The sequence below is a fragment of the Nyctibius grandis genome, chromosome 8 (genome assembly GCF_013368605.1).
Source record: "Nyctibius grandis isolate bNycGra1 chromosome 8, bNycGra1.pri, whole genome shotgun sequence".
Classification (NCBI taxonomy): domain Eukaryota; kingdom Metazoa; phylum Chordata; class Aves; order Nyctibiiformes; family Nyctibiidae; genus Nyctibius; species Nyctibius grandis.
In genome coordinates this window covers 39,419,346-39,437,469 of record NC_090665.1, presented here as the reverse complement: position 1 = coordinate 39,437,469, position 18,124 = coordinate 39,419,346, and the positions used below count along the sequence as shown (strand labels likewise).

General features: G+C 43.0%; 3 protein-coding genes across 4 annotated transcripts in view; 2 read left to right on the top strand and 1 right to left on the bottom strand.

Moving 5' to 3' along the window:
• The window catches only part of PRDX1 (peroxiredoxin 1), a 116,305-nt gene that overhangs the window by 23,372 nt on the left and 74,809 nt on the right, over positions 1-18,124 (top strand). The window lies entirely within an intron of this gene.
• On the bottom strand, positions 1,424-4,163 carry TMEM69 (transmembrane protein 69). The gene is made up of 3 exons (XM_068406713.1): positions 3,911-4,163; positions 3,410-3,472; positions 1,424-2,845 (listed from the first exon to the last, which is right to left on the bottom strand). The coding sequence occupies exons 2-3, from the start codon at positions 3,452-3,454 to the stop codon at positions 2,117-2,119; spliced, it is 774 nt and encodes a 257-aa protein (XP_068262814.1). The 5' UTR covers positions 3,455-3,472; positions 3,911-4,163; the 3' UTR covers positions 1,424-2,116.
• Positions 4,785-18,124, top strand: part of GPBP1L1 (GC-rich promoter binding protein 1 like 1) — a 32,728-nt gene continuing 19,388 nt past the window's right edge. Inside the window, exons 1-2 of one of the 2 annotated variants that reach the window (XM_068406915.1) lie at positions 4,786-4,894; positions 8,341-8,432. The gene's annotated coding sequence lies outside the window, so the exon portion shown is untranslated. Of the gene's footprint in view, positions 4,895-8,340; positions 8,433-18,124 lie in introns of both variants that reach the window. The other variant, XM_068406913.1, reaches the window with a different exon arrangement.

Here is an 18,124-nt window from a genome sequence, read left to right as displayed (position 1 = left end):
TTGTATTTAGCTTGGATACGCTTAGTAGAACAATACCACTAGGAGTTTGGAGTTATTTCTAGATTCATTTAATTAACGTACTTGAAGTTGCTTTTTGTACAATATGATTGCATTTTCTGCGCAGCTGTGGATGATTTGGATGGAGCCTGAAATAAGGCTGCTTGAACTTTGATAGACAGTGTTATTCTAGAACACAAAACCACAACTGGAATGTCACAAAACAGGAAGCCTGCGCTGCGTAGACAAAGGAGCATTCATGATGTCTAGGTCAATATCCCCTGTGTAAAATTAACAAATTAATACATGAATAAAAGCCTCCAAGGTGTGTGTTGCAGGTACCTTAAGAATCTAGGTCTTACATTCTAACATAGGGCTGGGAGATTGCCAGGCTAAAACATGCTAGATGATGGAGCATTTGTTTCTCTGATCATTCTATAATCTTGTGTTTGCTTTTACTTCAAAAGGATTTCTTATGTGTGTGAACTAATGTTTATTTTTTTTTTTTTCCCAAGTTTAAGCTTGTTTTAAAGTTTTTCATAATAAAATGCATTTTCAGAACTGTCTGTGGAATGCTCTGGAATAGGGTGCTTTCCTATCGTAATGAGTTGTATGACTGCTACTTTTATAGAATAGGTCCTTTTTTTTTTCCTTTTTCCACTGGAAGGCCTATTTCCCAGGAGGACACTGGGAAAGATTGGTTATAAACGTTGACTAATTAAAAGGTGCAAGTAACACACTTGTGTAGTAAAATACTCATATATTTCTCTTCTCAGTGTAAAATAACTCAGACTTCTTGGAAGTCTGGCTGCCTTGCCAGCTCTGTGCAGCCCTCTCTGGGATCAAATGCTAGGTACTATTTCTTAGGCTTTCTTCTTTACGTATCAGGATCCCTCGTTAACCATTTGAGAAACATTACGTTAGCTCTGGTTTTATTAGTTTGGGAACTATGAGTTCACTTCCGATCCCTACCTGTAAACTTCCTGGTTTAGAGGAGCTTGAGGGAATGTGCTGTTTTATGAAGTTACCTTCTCCAGTTTTTGTGGTTGATTCTATCATGGCTGAATGAAACCTTGAAGTCAGTTGATTATGGTCTCTGATATGCAGCACCTCTCCCTGAATCAAGCCAAAGGCAGTACTCTTCTCTGGACCCATTTTAAAAAACACTATGTCTAAGTAAGAAAGAATAAAAGAACTGTTTTCCCTCACAAACTCAATTTTACTTCCTTATATTTAGAGAGCACTGAAATACATTGCTGTGTCAGAGGTGTGATGCTGTTAACGTGTAAAGGTCGACAGGTTACAAAAGTTAAAGGTTCATGTACATAGTTGCTGTTTCAGCAATACCATATAAAAAGATGGCTCTATCTTTAGGATAGGCAGGTTTCTTAAACATCTGTTCTTTGCAGAATTAATAGATAGCGAATTTTAAGTGACAGTATGTGCTTTATTCTGTACAGAACAAGAATGAAGAACAGTGCTTTAAGAGAACTATGAGGATTATCTAAGCTTTCTTCTTGCATCTTATACTGTACTTAAGTATTCTTGAAGATAAAAAGCCTACAGTGAATATGCCCACATACAATTCCGTAGGTTTCTCGAGGTGGCTGACGCTAGAAAAGAAAATCTATGACTTACATTGCATCTTCTTCCCGTAAATGATGTGTTAGGAAGACTTAAGTACAAAGAGCATACGCTCCTGCAGTGTTTTCAATAATTGGCCCGTCATGGAGGGTTTGCAGGGTACATGTCCATTTGTACCTGCCCTGGGTGCTCAAATAAAACGAATTTTGAGGAGGGAGAAGACACAAACTACTTCAGTCCCATTATCTGATCCCCTAGTGACAGCATTTGAATTTCCATTTTAAATTCAAATGACAGTAACATCTCATTCAAGAGCAATGCTTTCTTCTACAGATAAGAACAGACTCATGCCTGCCTTGGAAGTCATCCGTATTTACAATCCTTCCCTATTAAACTTGCTAAGTTGTTTACTTCGAGAATAAGCATCTTGATCACTGCTGTCTTAAGACTTCTAAGCACAAGTAAGTCTTCATTTCCCCTGGAACTCAATACAAATACCTTATTGGCAGATAAATAGCTTTTTCCTCTTGATTCATTATTTTGTGTTCTGCCATTTATTTCTGCTGTTACTTAGCTGCCCCTCTGAAACAGTCTTCAATGCTGCAGTAGCTAATAGTGATAATACCATCACCACTGTCCCCACTACCCTCAGTACTTTAAACCACCTAGGATAAGTAGGAAGAAGGGAAATGTCATAATGCAGTGCTACTCCTAAGGCCAGTACTAGCATTATTGCACCACAAGTGATATCTTTAAAAAGCAAGGCTTGCCAGGCAAGTAGAGGAGGAACTGTACTGTTAGCCAGGTTCAGCCAGTCTGGCTTGGCTGGGCTGTTTTCTGGGAGAGCAAACCCCCACCTCATTCCTCCTAGGAAAGAGACTGTTACAGCTCCATACATAATCTGAGCAAAAGCCAGCTCTGGGTAGTAGGTCCCTTGGATGGCCATTGACAGTGGCACAGAAACAAATGGAATTAGCCCTGCGAGGCTTAAGTAAAGGGCTGGATTTGGAGAATCCTTTAGTGATTTCATGCTTTGTGGCAATATGCCAGAGTCTTTAGTCTCAGATTCTTTGGGGGTTTTCTTCTTGAAGAAGGGGAGAGAGGTGTGAAAAGCCTGGAGCTTGGTTGCATATACTGATGATGGGTTGAGGCTTGGAGATCTTGAGAGAAGACACACATCTCTCTGCAAATGGAGGCCGAGAGAAGAGCAAGTTGTCTTATTCTTTCCATACAGTAGTAGTCTGGGACCGGTTAACTGCTGGAGCTGCAATGATAAAACTTGTTCTGAACACCTTACAATGTAGGCTTACAGATCTACAGTTACCTGGACTACCTATGAAATATTGTACCAAGTAGTTTTCCAAGTCAGGTCACATCACAGCACCTCTTCCTCTTTTTTCAGGTGTTTTTAACCTAACTAATTAAGGTAACTGATGCTAGCTGATGAAGAGCAACTACACTCTTCATAGTGAATAAGCAAACCTTACTCACTACAAAAGGTTTGTCTATCCACCTGTCCTTCCACCCACGTGCACGTTCTTTAGGCATTTTGAAGTTAATATGTATCAGTCCTCATATATCCCCTTACCAGTCTACCAAAAAGAGAGGGGAAAAAAGACCTTGAGACAGTAAAATTTGATTTTATAAAAGAAATATCTTAGCTTTGGCTAAAAGCTGCTATAGAAACTCTGAAATCTCTCAGAAAAGCCAAGTGATAAATATGTGGCTACTCCCAACTTGTAAGTCACCCTTTTTTTCAATGCTCCAGTCATACCTTTTGCTATTTTACTTTTAAAGAAAGACAGCAAAGGCGGCTTCAGAAACTTACTTTGAAAGGTGTGTGGAAGCAGCATCGTTGTACGAGAGGAAACATGTTTGCTTTATTAAGGCCCTAAAACAGAAAAAGTCAGGAGAGGGTTTGAAACCGATGAAGAGCCAAGTTTGTTTCATGTCCAAAGTTAAGTCACAGTCTAGACTTGTTTATCAGATGTGAGACTTATAGATGTATATTTAAAGACAAACGGTTTATGTACTCAATCCTTATTTACCCACTGAGGGATATCCTGTTTCAGGTAGCTCTATGAACTGAAGTTCTAAAGTTGTAATAACTGTTAAAAGAACAATTTCTAGTTAAAGAACTGACTATCAGGAAATAGGTGATGGCTTCCCGTTTATGGATCACCTCCTTCTCACGGGCTAAAGGCTGCACTCAGCTAATAAACGACCAATTCCTTCCATGTGGAAAAAACGATCCTTAACCATAAAGTAGAGGAAACTTCATCACCCCCCAAACCGCAGGTGAGCTACCGCTAGGGGGGTCAAAACTAACCGGGAAGGGTAAGCAGCTCGGCGGTGGACTTGACTCCCCGGTTCACGGTCCTGCTGCTCCGCGCGCCGAAAGCCTCAGCCCGCAGAGAGCAGAGGAGAAGCTGTGTCCGGGAGAGATGCAGGGCCCACCGGGCCGAGGCACTCACCCCGGGCTGGCACGGAGGGGCCGCGCTACAGCCGGCCGGGTGCGGGCTGGGCCCCGGCCCGCGGCGTGCCCGGCTAGAACAGCCCCGAGCCTCCTCGCTGAGGCGGCTTCCGGTGCCCCGGAAGCGCTCCGGCGGGCCCCGGCGCTCAGCGGTGTAAGTCCGGGCGAGAACAGGCGCGGCCCGTCTCGTTCCGCCGGGCTGGGGAAGCGCCCACCTGTGCGTGGCGCCCACCAGAGCCGGCGGTCCCGGTCCCCGGAGACAGGGCACAGCAGAGCCGAAAAGGTGCGGCAGCCTCGCTCGCTCCCAGCCCAAGGGCTGCGGCCGGGCTGGCGGAGCGGCGACAAGGGCTGCTGCTGCCCCCGGGGTTGCTGTGCGGGGCGGGGGGGCCGCTCCCGCTTTCCGGGTTCCGGGGTCTCCGCAGCGGGCGAGCCTCGCTCAGGCGGAAAGGAGCAGCGGGCTGGCGGCGGACTACAAATCCCAGCGTGCCCCGCGGCGCCGCGCCAGGCCGACCGGCGCGGCGGGGGGTGCGTGGCCTTCTAGGACGCGCAGTCTCCGGTGGCGCCCAACAGGTGACGAGGGCGGTGCGTGCGACCGCTCTGATTGGTGGGGCGGGGGGCGCGCGCGCGCCCCTCTCCTCGGCCCGGGCGGGGGTGGGGAGCGCTCCGCGTGGCCGCGGGGGGGGCCAGGTGGGCGTCTCGCTTCCGCCTCTTCGGCCCCGCCCCGCGCGCTCACAAGCCCCGCCCCCTCCGGCCCCCGGCCGGGCAGGGCCGGGCAGCCATTTTGGGCAGAGCTTTGTTATGGTTCTGGGGCCGCAGGAGGCAGCGAGAGGGGCCTGGCCGGTGAGTGCGGCTCCCACACCCCTCCTCCCGGCGCCCCGCCGCGCCTTCCCGCGCCCCGCCGCGCCTTCCCGCGCGGCCCCGTCGTCCGCCGCTCCGGGTCCCGGCCTGCCGCACTCCGCCGGCTTTGCGGCCTCGGAGCGGCCCGGGATCGGCATCCCAGCAGGCCGGGACCCCGGTGGCGGGGGCATCGCGGCCGCTGGGGGGGCTCCCTCCGCGCGCCCAGCTGCGGCGGGCCCGTGAGGAACCCGCTCCCGAAGGCGGCAGCGAGGGGCTCCCTGCGGGGCAGGGCCGCCGGGCCAGGCCGGGGGAGGGCGGTTGGGGCCGAGGCTCCTCGTTTATTGTTTCCTGCTTAGCCGGAAAGTTCCCAGCGCCTGACACTGCCGCCGCCGCTCCGGCTCTCGCCCGGAGTTCGGCCTTGTCCTGTCAACAAGCGGGCCGGGAGGGCGGGGGGGCTGGGGGGGGGTGGTGAAGGACGGGCCGGAACGCCGCGTTCCGCCGGGGCGGTGGGGTGAAGTCCCGGGGGGGGCCGGGCCGGGCGCGGGGCTCCCGGAGCGCCCGCGGCGGGGGCGACTCCGCTGCCGTGTGTTTTGATTGCGAGCTGGAAACGAAACTAGGTGAGCCGTGCTGGCTCGGGCCCTTTGCCTTCGCCTCTGTAGGATTTACGGCCGCTCTTTCCGGCAGCCCCGGCGGGAGGGGGCGGTCGGCGCCGAGCAGTGACACGTGTGCTGCGGGCAGCCGGGCCCGAGCTTCCCCGGCCCCTCCAGGCCGAGCGGGGCGGGGGCCGGCGCAAACGGAGCCTGGGGAACTTGCCAGGTGCCAGTCGTCTGGTCACACAAAACCAGCGCCTGGCGTGAGCGTGAGGTGGCTTTTTTCCGTCGTGAAAGTTAATTTCTGCGTGTCCGGTGTGTTTTATGCCCCGTTGGCCTAAGGTCTTGGCATGGTTTAACTTAAACGGACTTGATCAGAACAGCTGTGTTCGCACATAGCGTTTCAAAGATGCATTTAAGGCTCTGAATTGAATTCAGTTTAGTAATGAGCCATTTTGGAACCATTTTAGGGCGGTTAGTGGGTGTCTGCACACATTACGAGTTTCTAAACTGCTTTAGAGGAGCCGTCGCTATTTAAACCTGTGTAAGTAATGGTAGAATCATTTAAGAGCATTGCTTAAAAATCTTTTTATATTAACATGACCAGGTAAGTCAGCCTGCCTTTCCCCGCCCTCGAGGTCTGAGTGACACAAGTGTTAGTAATGTTGATAATACTCTGAAATGTTGCAAGTGACTGAGCAAAGTATGGAAACAGCAAAGGGGATGTAGAGATGAGAAAACAGCTGAGATGATTGAAGAGCCATCAAAGCTGAGTTTACTGCAGAGTTGATATTGCTTCTATAAAAATGTTAGGTGGCTATGAAAAAAGCTTATGCAAATGTTACTACATGAATTAATATGGCTGGTATTTCAGTGAAAGGTTCCCCGTGCTCATCCATTTGGAGACAGGTATTTCAAACTTCCAGGCTCTGACTCAGGAAGGAAACAGGTGTAGAGTAGTGGTAGGAAGAAATAAAATCACCAGGTTTAAGAGCAGCAGTTTTTCCCATCTCATTCTTATCATTTCTAGAGTAAAGTACCTTAAGAACTTCTTGAAGTTTTCTATTTAGGATAGAAAAGCTTCAGGTGATACTTCTCCCTTTTTTTTTTTGTTTCTTTTTTCTTTTCACAACTATTTGTAGGGAAGTGCAGCCTCTGCATTTTATATTCATCTGGTTTGTAGTCTTAATCCTATATGACACAGAAGTTTCCATTGCAGATATCATATTAGGACTTAAAGCAAAAATATGCAGGGAACAGATGGCATTAAAAAAAAAAAAAAATCCTGTTTTTTCTGCATATGTCTCAGAAATAAGAGGAGCAGAATGCAGATGTGATACATAACAAATCAAGTGGAAGTGCCCAATGTCTGAATTGTTAGGAAAAATACTTTGAGAACATTTTGCAGGGTATGGTCAACTTGTCTCGGAGATGCAACTGCTTTGTACGTGGTGTTACTGCCTCTTGAAAATCCTGTTTTAAATTAGGAAATTAAGTCACTACAGAAAAAAAATCTTCACTAGCATTTTCATGAACTGTAAAAAATATTTCAAGAGCTGTGGGATTCTTTTTTTTAATACAGAAAAATACTGTGGTTGGATCTGTGAATTTCTTCAGGAGTGTGGGGTGTCAGATAACTTAGTTCTTGTCTTTCCTAAGGGAACAAAAGCTATGGGCTCAAGAGTTAAAGTTTTATTTTAATTTCAGTGTTACAAGGTGTTTGAAGTTAGTTGTGTAGCTGCTGAATTGACTTAGTTGTGAAGTGTACTTCAGGGTGTGCTTTATTCGTTTGTATGAACAGATTGGAAAAGGGCTGGCTATGTTCAGTAGAGAGAAAACATAAAGCACTTCTCTTCAGTGAAGTGCTGGCTGCTCTTGCATGGTTACAGCTTTTCTTACAGCTTTGTAAAAACACAGCCATGGGATGACTGTTGCTATAACTTATACAGGGAAAGGTCATAGTAAGTGGATGTTTTACTGTCACTTACATAGTGACCAGGATACCAACTAAATAGTATGTGGCTTTAATTTCAGTAATAGTAATTGAAGTGCATGTTCTCTTTACGTGTCAGTTTTGATGAAAAGCAGTGAAGCTGGCAGAAACACGGTCCTGCTTAGAACACTTCATGAATGCCAGGATGTTGTTTAACTTGTGTTCTGTAAGTTAATATGTTCCTGTGAAAATGTGCCAAACTTTAATGAGTTACTGTATGGTCAGAAGATAGATTTACATTTTGGGGAGTGGATTTAGGTAGAGATTGATAGTGGCTAAGTATCCACTGCCCCATACATGTATGTGCAAACACTGTGCAGACCTAAAAATTCTAGGTTAGACGAGGCCATTAGCATGACAGTAAGTGGGAAGGGAAGCATATTGGTTAAATTAATCATACATATTAGTGATCAGGCTGTATCACTCCCAACTGGAATTTCTTGATTAGAGTATGCTTAACTATTTCGGTTCCTGCCTTCTCTAGCTGGCCTTCAAAAGTGTCAGAAGAAGAATTTTAACACTTTGTGCTTCTTAGGCCTTTCTGTAATTAAATAGCAAAAAGCCTTTGGAAAGTGTTGGTGTATGCAGTTCCATAACATGACTAATCTGAAATAGTTGCACTTCCAAGGTCTGGCTTAACAAAAGTCCTTTGAACCAGTGCACCCAAACATAACCGAGGTTTTCTGCAATAAATGATGCTCAAACAAATATTTTGCAGTGTATGACCTTGTGCCTCAGAGGATGTTGTACACTAGAGAGTTCACCAGGAGCCACTGAAGTTCTAGGATTTACAGTCATTCTATCAAAAATGCCAATGTCTTTTTTTCTTTTTTTTTTTTCTTTTTCCCCTTGAATCTTGTGATCAGTTCCAGTTCAGTTTTTTCATAGTCTTATCCTCCACCCTGGAAGGAGCATCACAGCTTCATGGTGTGATATTGGTGGCTCTTAATAAGCAAAGGTATGTGTGTATATATAATGTTGTCTTAATGCATGCGCTTGGTTTTAGGAATCCCCTTTTTCCAATACAGGAAGAAATGAAGAATTTTAAATTAATTTCCCTTGGAGCAGTTTTATTTTCAGCATCTGTTCTAGGTTCAGGTAGATAGTAAGTGTTAGGGTGGATAGTGGTATGGCCAAGAATGACTGGCAGTGGGGATGGAGGTTTAGGGTGGCAGGGACTGCTTTCCTGGATATCTGTGTGACTCTGATAGCGTAGTTGCAACATGCAGAGCATGTGTCAATGATAGTCACTCTCTTGGAATTTTGTCATATTCAGTTTGAACAATTAACTTGTAAATAAAGGACTGAGTCTGCCATGGAGGTCTGTGGTATTATTCTGGGCACAGAAATTATTGGTATTCGCAGAGTTGCTGGTGAATTTGTATGGTAAAGATTACAACAGGTCTCCAGCCTTTCAGCAGGAAGGAGTGTTTTGCCATTGTGTTCCAGTGCGTCATCCATCATCAAGGGATTAATCGGGATTCACGTGAGGTGGTCTGAAAAGACCTTTGCTAAGCTTAAAAAAAACTCAGTAAGGGAACTCTCTCACCCTGAAAATGTTGAATGTGTTATGATCTTGGCTGTTTGGGAAAATTGTATTTTGTCTATGAACTCTAGTTAGGGTAGAGAAACGAGTTAATGATGACTTCAATGTCTTCAGGTTGGCTGGGCCTTATGGAATGTATCCTACAGTATTTAGGGAACTGAGAGCCTGTGGGGGTGGGAAAAGTTCCAGAATACTGAAAAATGTTGAGGAGCGCTTCCCCTCACAACATCCAGAAAAAGATAGGACTTGGGTATGTTCAGGAGAAGAGTGTTCACATCAGGGAGTCTGTCCTGGGTCACGTACTGTTTGGTGTTTTCACTCTTCTACATTGCCATAATATTCTTACTGAACGCACAAGTGATGTGATCTTGACAAACTCAAGAAATCTGAAATCAATAGCATTGATTTCAGCCATTTTGGTGTAGGTGTGTTCAAATTACTGTGCTTGGGAATATTACCTTATGCAGACGAGTAACAGCTGGCTAGGCAGCAGTTCTGTGGGAGAGTATCTAGGGGTTGTAGTAGTTCCTAAATTGTCGTGAGTCAGCAGCATCACTGTCATCAAAATTCACTTGTCATACTGCAACATATAAAAGAGCATTGTAAATAAGGTAATAAGCAGTTTTTTCCATTCTGCTGAGGATTGGTAGGTCTTCAGCTAAAAGTATCTTGTTCAGCTTGTGGTACTATCGTACTTTGGGAAAGTTAGGGCTGGGTAACAAGATCTGTAAAGAAGATAACACAGTCTGTAAAAGAGAGAGCCCCTGAGTGAGGATTGGGAAAAAAAAAAATGGATGGTTTTATACAGCTGGGGTTTCATCAGACATCAGCAGGTGATCTATAAAGCAGCTTCTAAAAGTTACCTGCAGGTATAACTGGGAGCCAGCTCCAACATCCTGTCAAGCTGTCATGCTTGGCAGGTGGGTCACATCAGTTTTTTCATCATCAGTGCTTGGAACTTAAAAGCTTGTAGCTTCAACAGTAAAATTGGAGTGGTTGCGGGGGGGTTGTTTGTTTTTTAACAACATGACTGTATTTGATCCCAGAATATGTTATTACATTCCTTTTCTGCTGCCAAACAGTGCTGGGATACAGGGTGCTCTATGCAACTTCTCCCTGACACCCCCCCCCTCCCCCCCCCAAAAAAAACCCTCTGCCACCTGCTAAGGTTGCCTTTCAGACAGGGAGTCCTGAAGTACTGATCTGGAGAAAAGATGTCTTAAAAGATATCTGTAGAGAGAGGTTAGTCAGCTTGCTATATCCATCAGGAATGAAAAAAGTAGGTCTGGGTTGAAATTGCAGCAGAATATATTTAGGTTAGGCAGTAGGTGCAGGCTTTCAAGCCTAAGAATAATGAAAACGGATTGTAGAGATACGCTGGAGAATGCTGGTATGCTAATCGCGTTTGATTTACAGCTCCCCAAAAAATATTCCAGTGGAGGTATGAATAGCTGCATAATGAATTCCAGTCTGCTGATAAGAAACTCGTTTTTCTGATACTTTTTGAGACATCTTAGGATTAATTTTTGGACCCCTGCAGTTCTGCAGCCTGGAGATCACCGTACAAATTGGTGGAGGAGGGCATAGCTTAGTTTATTTTCAAAGACATCTGATGGGAGAGGGTAGAGCTGAAGTCTTTTAAATCTCAGGAGAAGGGGATGAACTATGCAACCTCTGAATATTCCCCCCCTCCATGTTTTCCTAGTATTCCCTAGTCTGTTGTAGGACACTAGGATAGAAGAATGGCATTGTTTAACTCTTGGCCTGCACAGTGTACCTGCAGAATAACAGCGCAATAATTCTCTGCAAGATCTGAAGATGAAGCTCAGACCAGCTGGACAACACCTTGTCCATAACTCCTTGCTTTGTTTTAAGAGTTTCACAGACTAGATCATAGGGCTCTAGCAAAGCACTGTGAACATCCAAAGAGGATGTATCTGCCAGCTGCAGCAAATCATCAGATCACAGGATTAGGGATCACTTGTTCCCTCTTTTTTTTTTTTAATTTTTAAGCCAAGACTGAACAAATAGAATAATTATTATTTGTGCAATCTGTATGTGTAGGACTTGTTTTAAACTGAATTGTCTTCAGTGACTTTTCTTCATTGATGTTTGATAATACTGTCCTCATAGAGAAAGTGCTGAAAATGTTAAGCTAGTGGAATGAAAACCATAGCAGACAATGTAAACTTTACACATAGTAATGCAGGTGTTGTACACATGCTGAAAAGTGCTGAGTTAACATGTCTTTGTCGTGTCCTAGTCACAGACAAATAAATGTGAAGTTTGTTCATATTGTCCTGGTCTTGAGGTAAAATGGTTTGGAAATAATCCAAGTGGAGGGAGGGGCAGAGAGGGTATGGTTAGTCCCTTGGTCTTGGCCTGTTGTCTTGGGTGGAAAGTACCTATAACTGGAATGTACTGCCCTTCCCAGTTTGTAGTACTGGTATTGTAGGGCTGGGGTAATGGTATCAAGGGGAAGAATTAATATTGTTTAACAGAATGGTCTCTTATTTCTGAATGTCCTTCTCTGTTTATTTTGCTGACTCTCACTTGTCTTTCCTCTTTGCAAGTGACATGCCTTCTACTCTCTTATCCTTCATCTGGAATGCAGATCTGTACTTCCCTGTACTTGATTTATAGTCTCTCTTGCCTTGACATAAATATTTGATTGGTTACATTTGATGCTCTTCTCCAAAGGAAATATTTTTTTCTCAGCTCCAAACGGAATATATTTGAATGTAAATGTGCTATAGTAGTGATAGTAACCCTGGTAAAATACTGCGTTATAAAATACCCTTAGTGGGAAACACCCATCCTTTTTTTTTTTTTTTTTTTTTTTGTAAGGTACTGGAGAACTGCTTACTTCACTTCTGCTTAGGCTCTGTCCACATCTCTGGAAGACTGGTAGGCAGGAGGTATGTAGTTTGCAGCAGGGATAAGCCAGTAATTACATATTTGCAATTCTTTCCTTATGATGGGGAACATTATCCTGGTGTGTCCTACTGAGCAGAAGTGACTTTGTTTAGTAAGGCTTTGGGCAGACCATACAGATACGCTCTTCATTGCTGTTTCGCTCATTCTGTCATGAGGTTTTGGGGAGGATAGTGGTACCTTTAAAGGCAGCCATGACAAGGTGGTGTGCTTTGTGCTTTTGTTCAGGGCAGAATAGAGCCTTATCTTGACCTCAGATATTTTCAGAAGGTCTGTGGATCAAAGTGCACTGCAGAACAGATGTTTGATTTTGTTCCCTTCAAGAGCTAAAAAGACCTTTGGATTTGATTAAAATTAACAGAATACCGTCTCCAAATTCAGAATACCCTATTTCATAAAATGCTAAAGCTGATTGAAAGTTCAGAACATTGTTCACATTTAAAGCCTAATACTATTTAAAATGCTTCTTTGTTTTGTATCAGCAGTGTCAATAGATACACTGATTTAGTAGAGGTGTATACAATCCCTGGAACCTTACTCCCTGCAGTAGGGCAGACCAGTGTGCAGGTTTTAATATTTCAGGTAAATACCACCGTTCTTTAACATAAACAGTACTAAAGACTGTTAAAGGGACATTGGAGGGAAGTGGAATCTTAAGTGGCACAGGAGAGAGGCATAAGGGATGATAGTATTGCCAGTGGCTGTAGAGTATGAAACATTCAGGAATAATTGTTGGTAGGCATAATACCTAGACAGTCTGTGCTGTCCCCATTCTGTGCTTACAAGGAGTTGAGCCTTTTAGTTTTTACATGTTTAAAGTGGTCCTATCTTGGTACTCGGAGCAAGCTCATCAAAACCCACTGGAACAGTTCAGTTGCAATGTGTCACACTTGCCAACTGAGGTTCAGAGCCTTATCATCTTACACGGGCTTCTTCTGTATGGGTTCCCCAGATGCCGCCTTTTCCAAAATGTGCTTTGGGCTTTTGTGTCAAGTACAGCTTGCTTCCAAAGACAAGCTTGCTGGCTTTGAGGTCTGTGGTCCCCTCAATACACCCGATACTGTTGACCTCGTAGTGACACGGTGGTAGCCTTGCTGGCAGAAACTTGGATCAGCCGGGGCTGGAAGGGCAGGCATCAGTCAACAGCATTGCTAAAGTTGAAGTTTTTGTTGATGGTGTTTTCTTATTCAGTGGAGAATCTTTCCTACATCGCAGTCCTAGCAGTCACTTTTCTGTGTGATTTGCTTATGTTACTCTTGTATGCCCTCGTATCTTTGCTGTTAAGAAAGAAAGAAATCATCTCCGTACACAGACCTGCTGCATTCTAGATGTCGGTGTGTATTCACAAGATCAGGCTGTTAAGGCTTTGCACGGTATGTGGTTGGGTGGGTGCATGTATTTGTTCTAGAAGTTTTGAAGGAGGTAGCATTCGGTCAGGGTGACCTCAGAGAAACGGAAAGTAAGTAGGTAAATGGACAGGTTGGTTGTGAAGCGGTACTGTACGAGGTGCCAGTGGGAAGACTGTCGACAGAGAGAAGGATTTGAGTGTAAAGATGTGTCCATATGGACCTTTCTTAACCTATTTTCAGTTCGTTGAAGTTGGTCATCTGGTTTACAAAAGTGGTCAGATACATTATAGTTAATATGATTTTTTCCCCCACCCCCAGCCTGTTGCTCTGGAAGAACTTCTGTATGGACAAGCTTCTGGCATGTTTTCATCTTGGAATATATAGATTTGCAGTGTTGTTTCTAGAACACAGAACAGATTTGATGATTCTGCAAAATAGATTCATTTGCTTTAAACTTGAAAAACAAGGTGTTAATCTTTCAGTAATAGCTGGTTTTCACAAGAACTTTTAATATATGTCTGTATCTGGGAAGACTTTGGTTTGGTACAATTAACACTTTAATCTGTCATTTAGTGTTTTAATGGGGTCATGTTTTCATAACTGTATAAAATCCAATGTGAGTGATGCTTTGCATTTTTAGATGGTAGATTTTTTTCAGCAGCCACATACAATTTAAACAATGTTTTCCACAGTATTTTTAATAAATGGCACTGTCCTTTATATTCAGGTAACTGTTTTGGGGGTCTAGCTGCATGATATGATGGAAGGAAACGAGTAATGATGGCAGGTGTATATTATAGTTACTCTGGTGCATAATACCTCAATGTGTGAGCACTACCTGTTGTACGTGCCATTCTGGAACATCTACGTTTGTCCTCTCTAAAGGTAGCTGTGTCTCAGCCATGTAGACAGACCGAAGGTGTGTCTAGACAATTGTATTAATGGAAGCTGAAAGCAAAACTAAAGTAAGTTTGGTTTTTTTTTTGTGGATATTGCCATTAACTGCAAATAAACAATCTCATCTCTTGAGAAGATGTAGCTCGCAGGTTGTTACGACAGCTCTTGAAGTAGTAATGCTGCACTTGTATCTTTTGTAGTAAGGCCTAGTAATGCGTGTGAGGCTGAAGCAAGATTTATAATTACATTATTTTAAAAGGGCTGTGCGCTCAAATATGATTATCTTATTCCATAAAATGTTTCTAATAATAGTAAGACCAAGCCATGTTCTGCTTTTTTGGAAAACAGGATAACAAAATTTCATGTGTGGCTTTTTGATATCCTTAAGGAAATCAGTAGCATGCTTTTGACTCCTCCTAAGTTGGGCTCCAGGCTGTGACTCGCTATTTCTGTGAACGTGTTGGATAAATCAAAAGTTGTTAGAAAGAGATCAAATTTTAGTGAATGCATATGGTATTAATTCTTTATAAACTACATATACCTATTAAATGACACTCTGCTCTGAAGAGTAGCTAAGTGGAAAGGTCTGTTGTGTATGTTTAGGCATATCTGCTTGATTAAATAACTTTAAAAGAGCTGCACAGAAAGAAAACTGATGAGGGAAGTAAATTCTGTTCTGCCTTATGCATCCATTAAATTGTTCACTAATTTTTCTGAATGCTTTTGCAACCCAGCTGACATCTGATCCTTAGGAATATTACTGAAATCCCAAATTGAGTTGGCCAGTTGGAAAAACAAATCTTTACTTTTTTTAAGTAAACATGTTCTATTTACAGGAATACATAGAAATGCAGTGAAGTGAAGTGAGATTGTGGCAGGGATGGACAGATGTTGTCCTTGTGACCTTTTACAGCTGCTATTAGCTGGATTGATAAATGTCTAGTGAAGGGTGAAGGTTTACTTTTATGCTGGTTTTCTGCCAGAGGCCCCAAGTCTTTGTGATTTGCTGTTGCAGGAGATGATTAATGTAATTAATAGGATTCTAGGTAGGCAGCAGAGATGAAGGGACCTGAGGAGGTTTGCAGGGAACATTGAGGCAGAAAAAGCATGCGGTAGAACGTGTGTGTTTGAGATGTGCGCTGCAGTATGGGATGTGAGCAAAGGTTAGAAGCCCTGGTCCCAGGTATTCCCAGAGGGCTGGTGTGCTAGAACGGCATGGCATGGCAGGCAGTCTTTCATCTTGGGGCAGATTTTGCTTCCCATTGGGCTTTTGCAGTTTTGTAGGCCAAGGTGGGAGATGGAAGACGAAGTAATAGGAAACATGCACTGCTGATAAGGCTAATTATGCATTTTCTTAGGAGTTTTGAAAAATGTTTATCCATTCCCGATTAGTAATTTCATGTAGCAGCTCAAGGGCCATGATTATCTTTAGCTTGTCTCTTTAGTATTACATTGTGGTTGGTATAGGTCTTGGCAAATTGAATACCTCCTCAGTTCCTACTGTCAGGTATACATGGAAAGCTCAGCTCTAGAGTCAAAGCTTTAGAAGCTCTCCCTGGTTTAGCAATTAACTCTGGTCAAGTCTATGTTAGGAGTAGAAATGAAGGTTAACAGAAAGATTGAAACAACTGGGCAACTATATCCAACTGTAACACAGCAAGAACACTTTATTAATGGTGTTTAGAGGATGGGGTTTTTGTCCTGGACTATGTATGTTCCTTACTGTAGTCGATGCTTCTTCTTTAAATTGAATATGCTTGTATGTTTCTTCCATTTTCATGTCAAACTTTTAATATTTGTTTAGACAAATACACAATGAAATTGATAATATGAAAGAGCATCTGACAACTTTCACTTGTTTGTTTGACTCAGTGACAAATATCACTTCTTTCATTTGCATATTAAATGACATGGTGAAGGATATTTGGATATGAAACTTAAGCATGTACCAAGGGAAAAAAGTACTTTTGTAACAACAAAAACTTATGAAAAGAGTTTGCTATGAAATAACAATTAAAACATTTTTAATCCAACATGTAAAAATTGATAATTGAAATTATTTTTTTTAAAGGTTAGTTAGAACTGTTAACAAGCAGAACCCAAGTCTTAATACAGAGTTTAATGTTTTCTGTACCTGTATTAGTTGCCAAAGAATTTTCATTTTGATCAGTGAAAGAATATTTTGGGGTAGTTGACAGACAACCTTTTTTCTTCACCAAAGCTTATTAATGCAGATTTCATTGTTCTGAAAGGACGTATGCCTTTATAGAACATCTAATTTAGTGATATTACTATTTTCTCTTTTTCTGATTTGTATTTCCAGAAATAATTCAAACTTGAACTCCTTTAAAAAGAGAGAGAGAATTAATTAAATTTGCATTGATGAGCACTTTTGTTTGCTTTTTTCCTGGAATTGGGAGTGGCTACTGGGGATGATCTTTGTCCTTGCTGTTTTCCATAGTGAAGCAGAGACCCGTTCAACTGAACAGTAAATGCAATATGGGAAGAATTGGGAACTTAGCCTTCAGGGGATGCATGAGTGTTTGTTCCACACACATGCTCATGTGCATGACCAGAGAAAAGCAGACCCCAACTTACTTTGAGGAATCTCTTCACTCTGTTCTTTATTGAGTAGCTGGCAAAGGTTGTTTCAGTTCTATGTAGTAATCAAAAAAAAAAAAAACAATGTTAGATATTAGGAGGAAAGGTTAAAAAAATGCACAATTTTGCCACTGTATAAATGGGTCATGCTCCCAGATCTTGAGCCGTTTATACAGTTTTGGTGACCTTATGTCTAAAAGATATGGTAAAGACTAGGAAGGCTTTCACATATAGCCTCACTTAGCTTGGAAGAGAGATGGCTTGATAGGTATGTATATCGTGTAAAATCGTGAGTATCATGAAAAACTGAGTAGAATGTGGTTGGGCACTTTGATAACACAGGAAAACATCGAATTGAATTGAGGCTGACGTTTTTATAGCCACAAATTTACTTCTACATAAAGCACAAGTAAACTCTGACCCCTCTCATTTGGGAGGCAAAAATGTATTAATGCGTTTCAAAAGAAAGCAATTCAACAGATTTACATAGAAGCACTGACTGATATTATACTATAATGCAGACTCTGGGTTAAAAGTCTGAGAAAGTGTCCTGGGAGCCCTGATGCTATTCGCTCTTGTTCTTGCACTTTGTTTTCTTAAGAATTTATTGTAGGTTGCTGTCAGAGAAGGTAACTGAGAGACTTCAGGTCTTGCCCATTATGATTTTGTGATATTGCTGTTGTCAGTAGTATGGTAGGTTATGGAAGCAGTCTGGGGTAGGTTGAAGGTGTAATGTTGGACAGGATTCAGAGTGTGCATGAGAGGAGGCTGTAAAACCGAGCACATGGGCTAATCCTGGAGACTGAAGGGTTTCAGTAGTAGTATCATTTACAACACTTCATCTAACAGGAAATTTTTTGCTTTAGCAAAAAGTGTTGCCTTTTAATGTCCCATACCTTGTTTGTGATATTACATGCACAGGAAGGCGATGACTGAAGAGCAGTGTATGTGCCTATTGAAATACGGAGCCAGCTGCATGCTGAGTTGGCATATAGTGTATTGGCATATAGCCTTCAGTACCTTGCTCATGCCAGGAAACACAGCTTTGGAAGGGCTGAAGACATGACTTTGGATTTAAAATCTGAAGTGTGCCTTCTGTAGCCTGAAGAGAAGGGGGTGGAGATTAATTTAAGCCTCTCGCTTTAGCTTACTGCAACCTCAGTGCAGAGCCTCCCAGTAACTGTGACACCCACAAGTGAGATTCTTTCTGAATAAAGGTTACAGAAGTATCAAAATACTTGATAGAAGGTTTGAGATGATGTGGCGGTCATTCCTTTAACAAGTGTAAAGTTTTCTGATCAGCAGTGTCTAATTTGTGCTAAC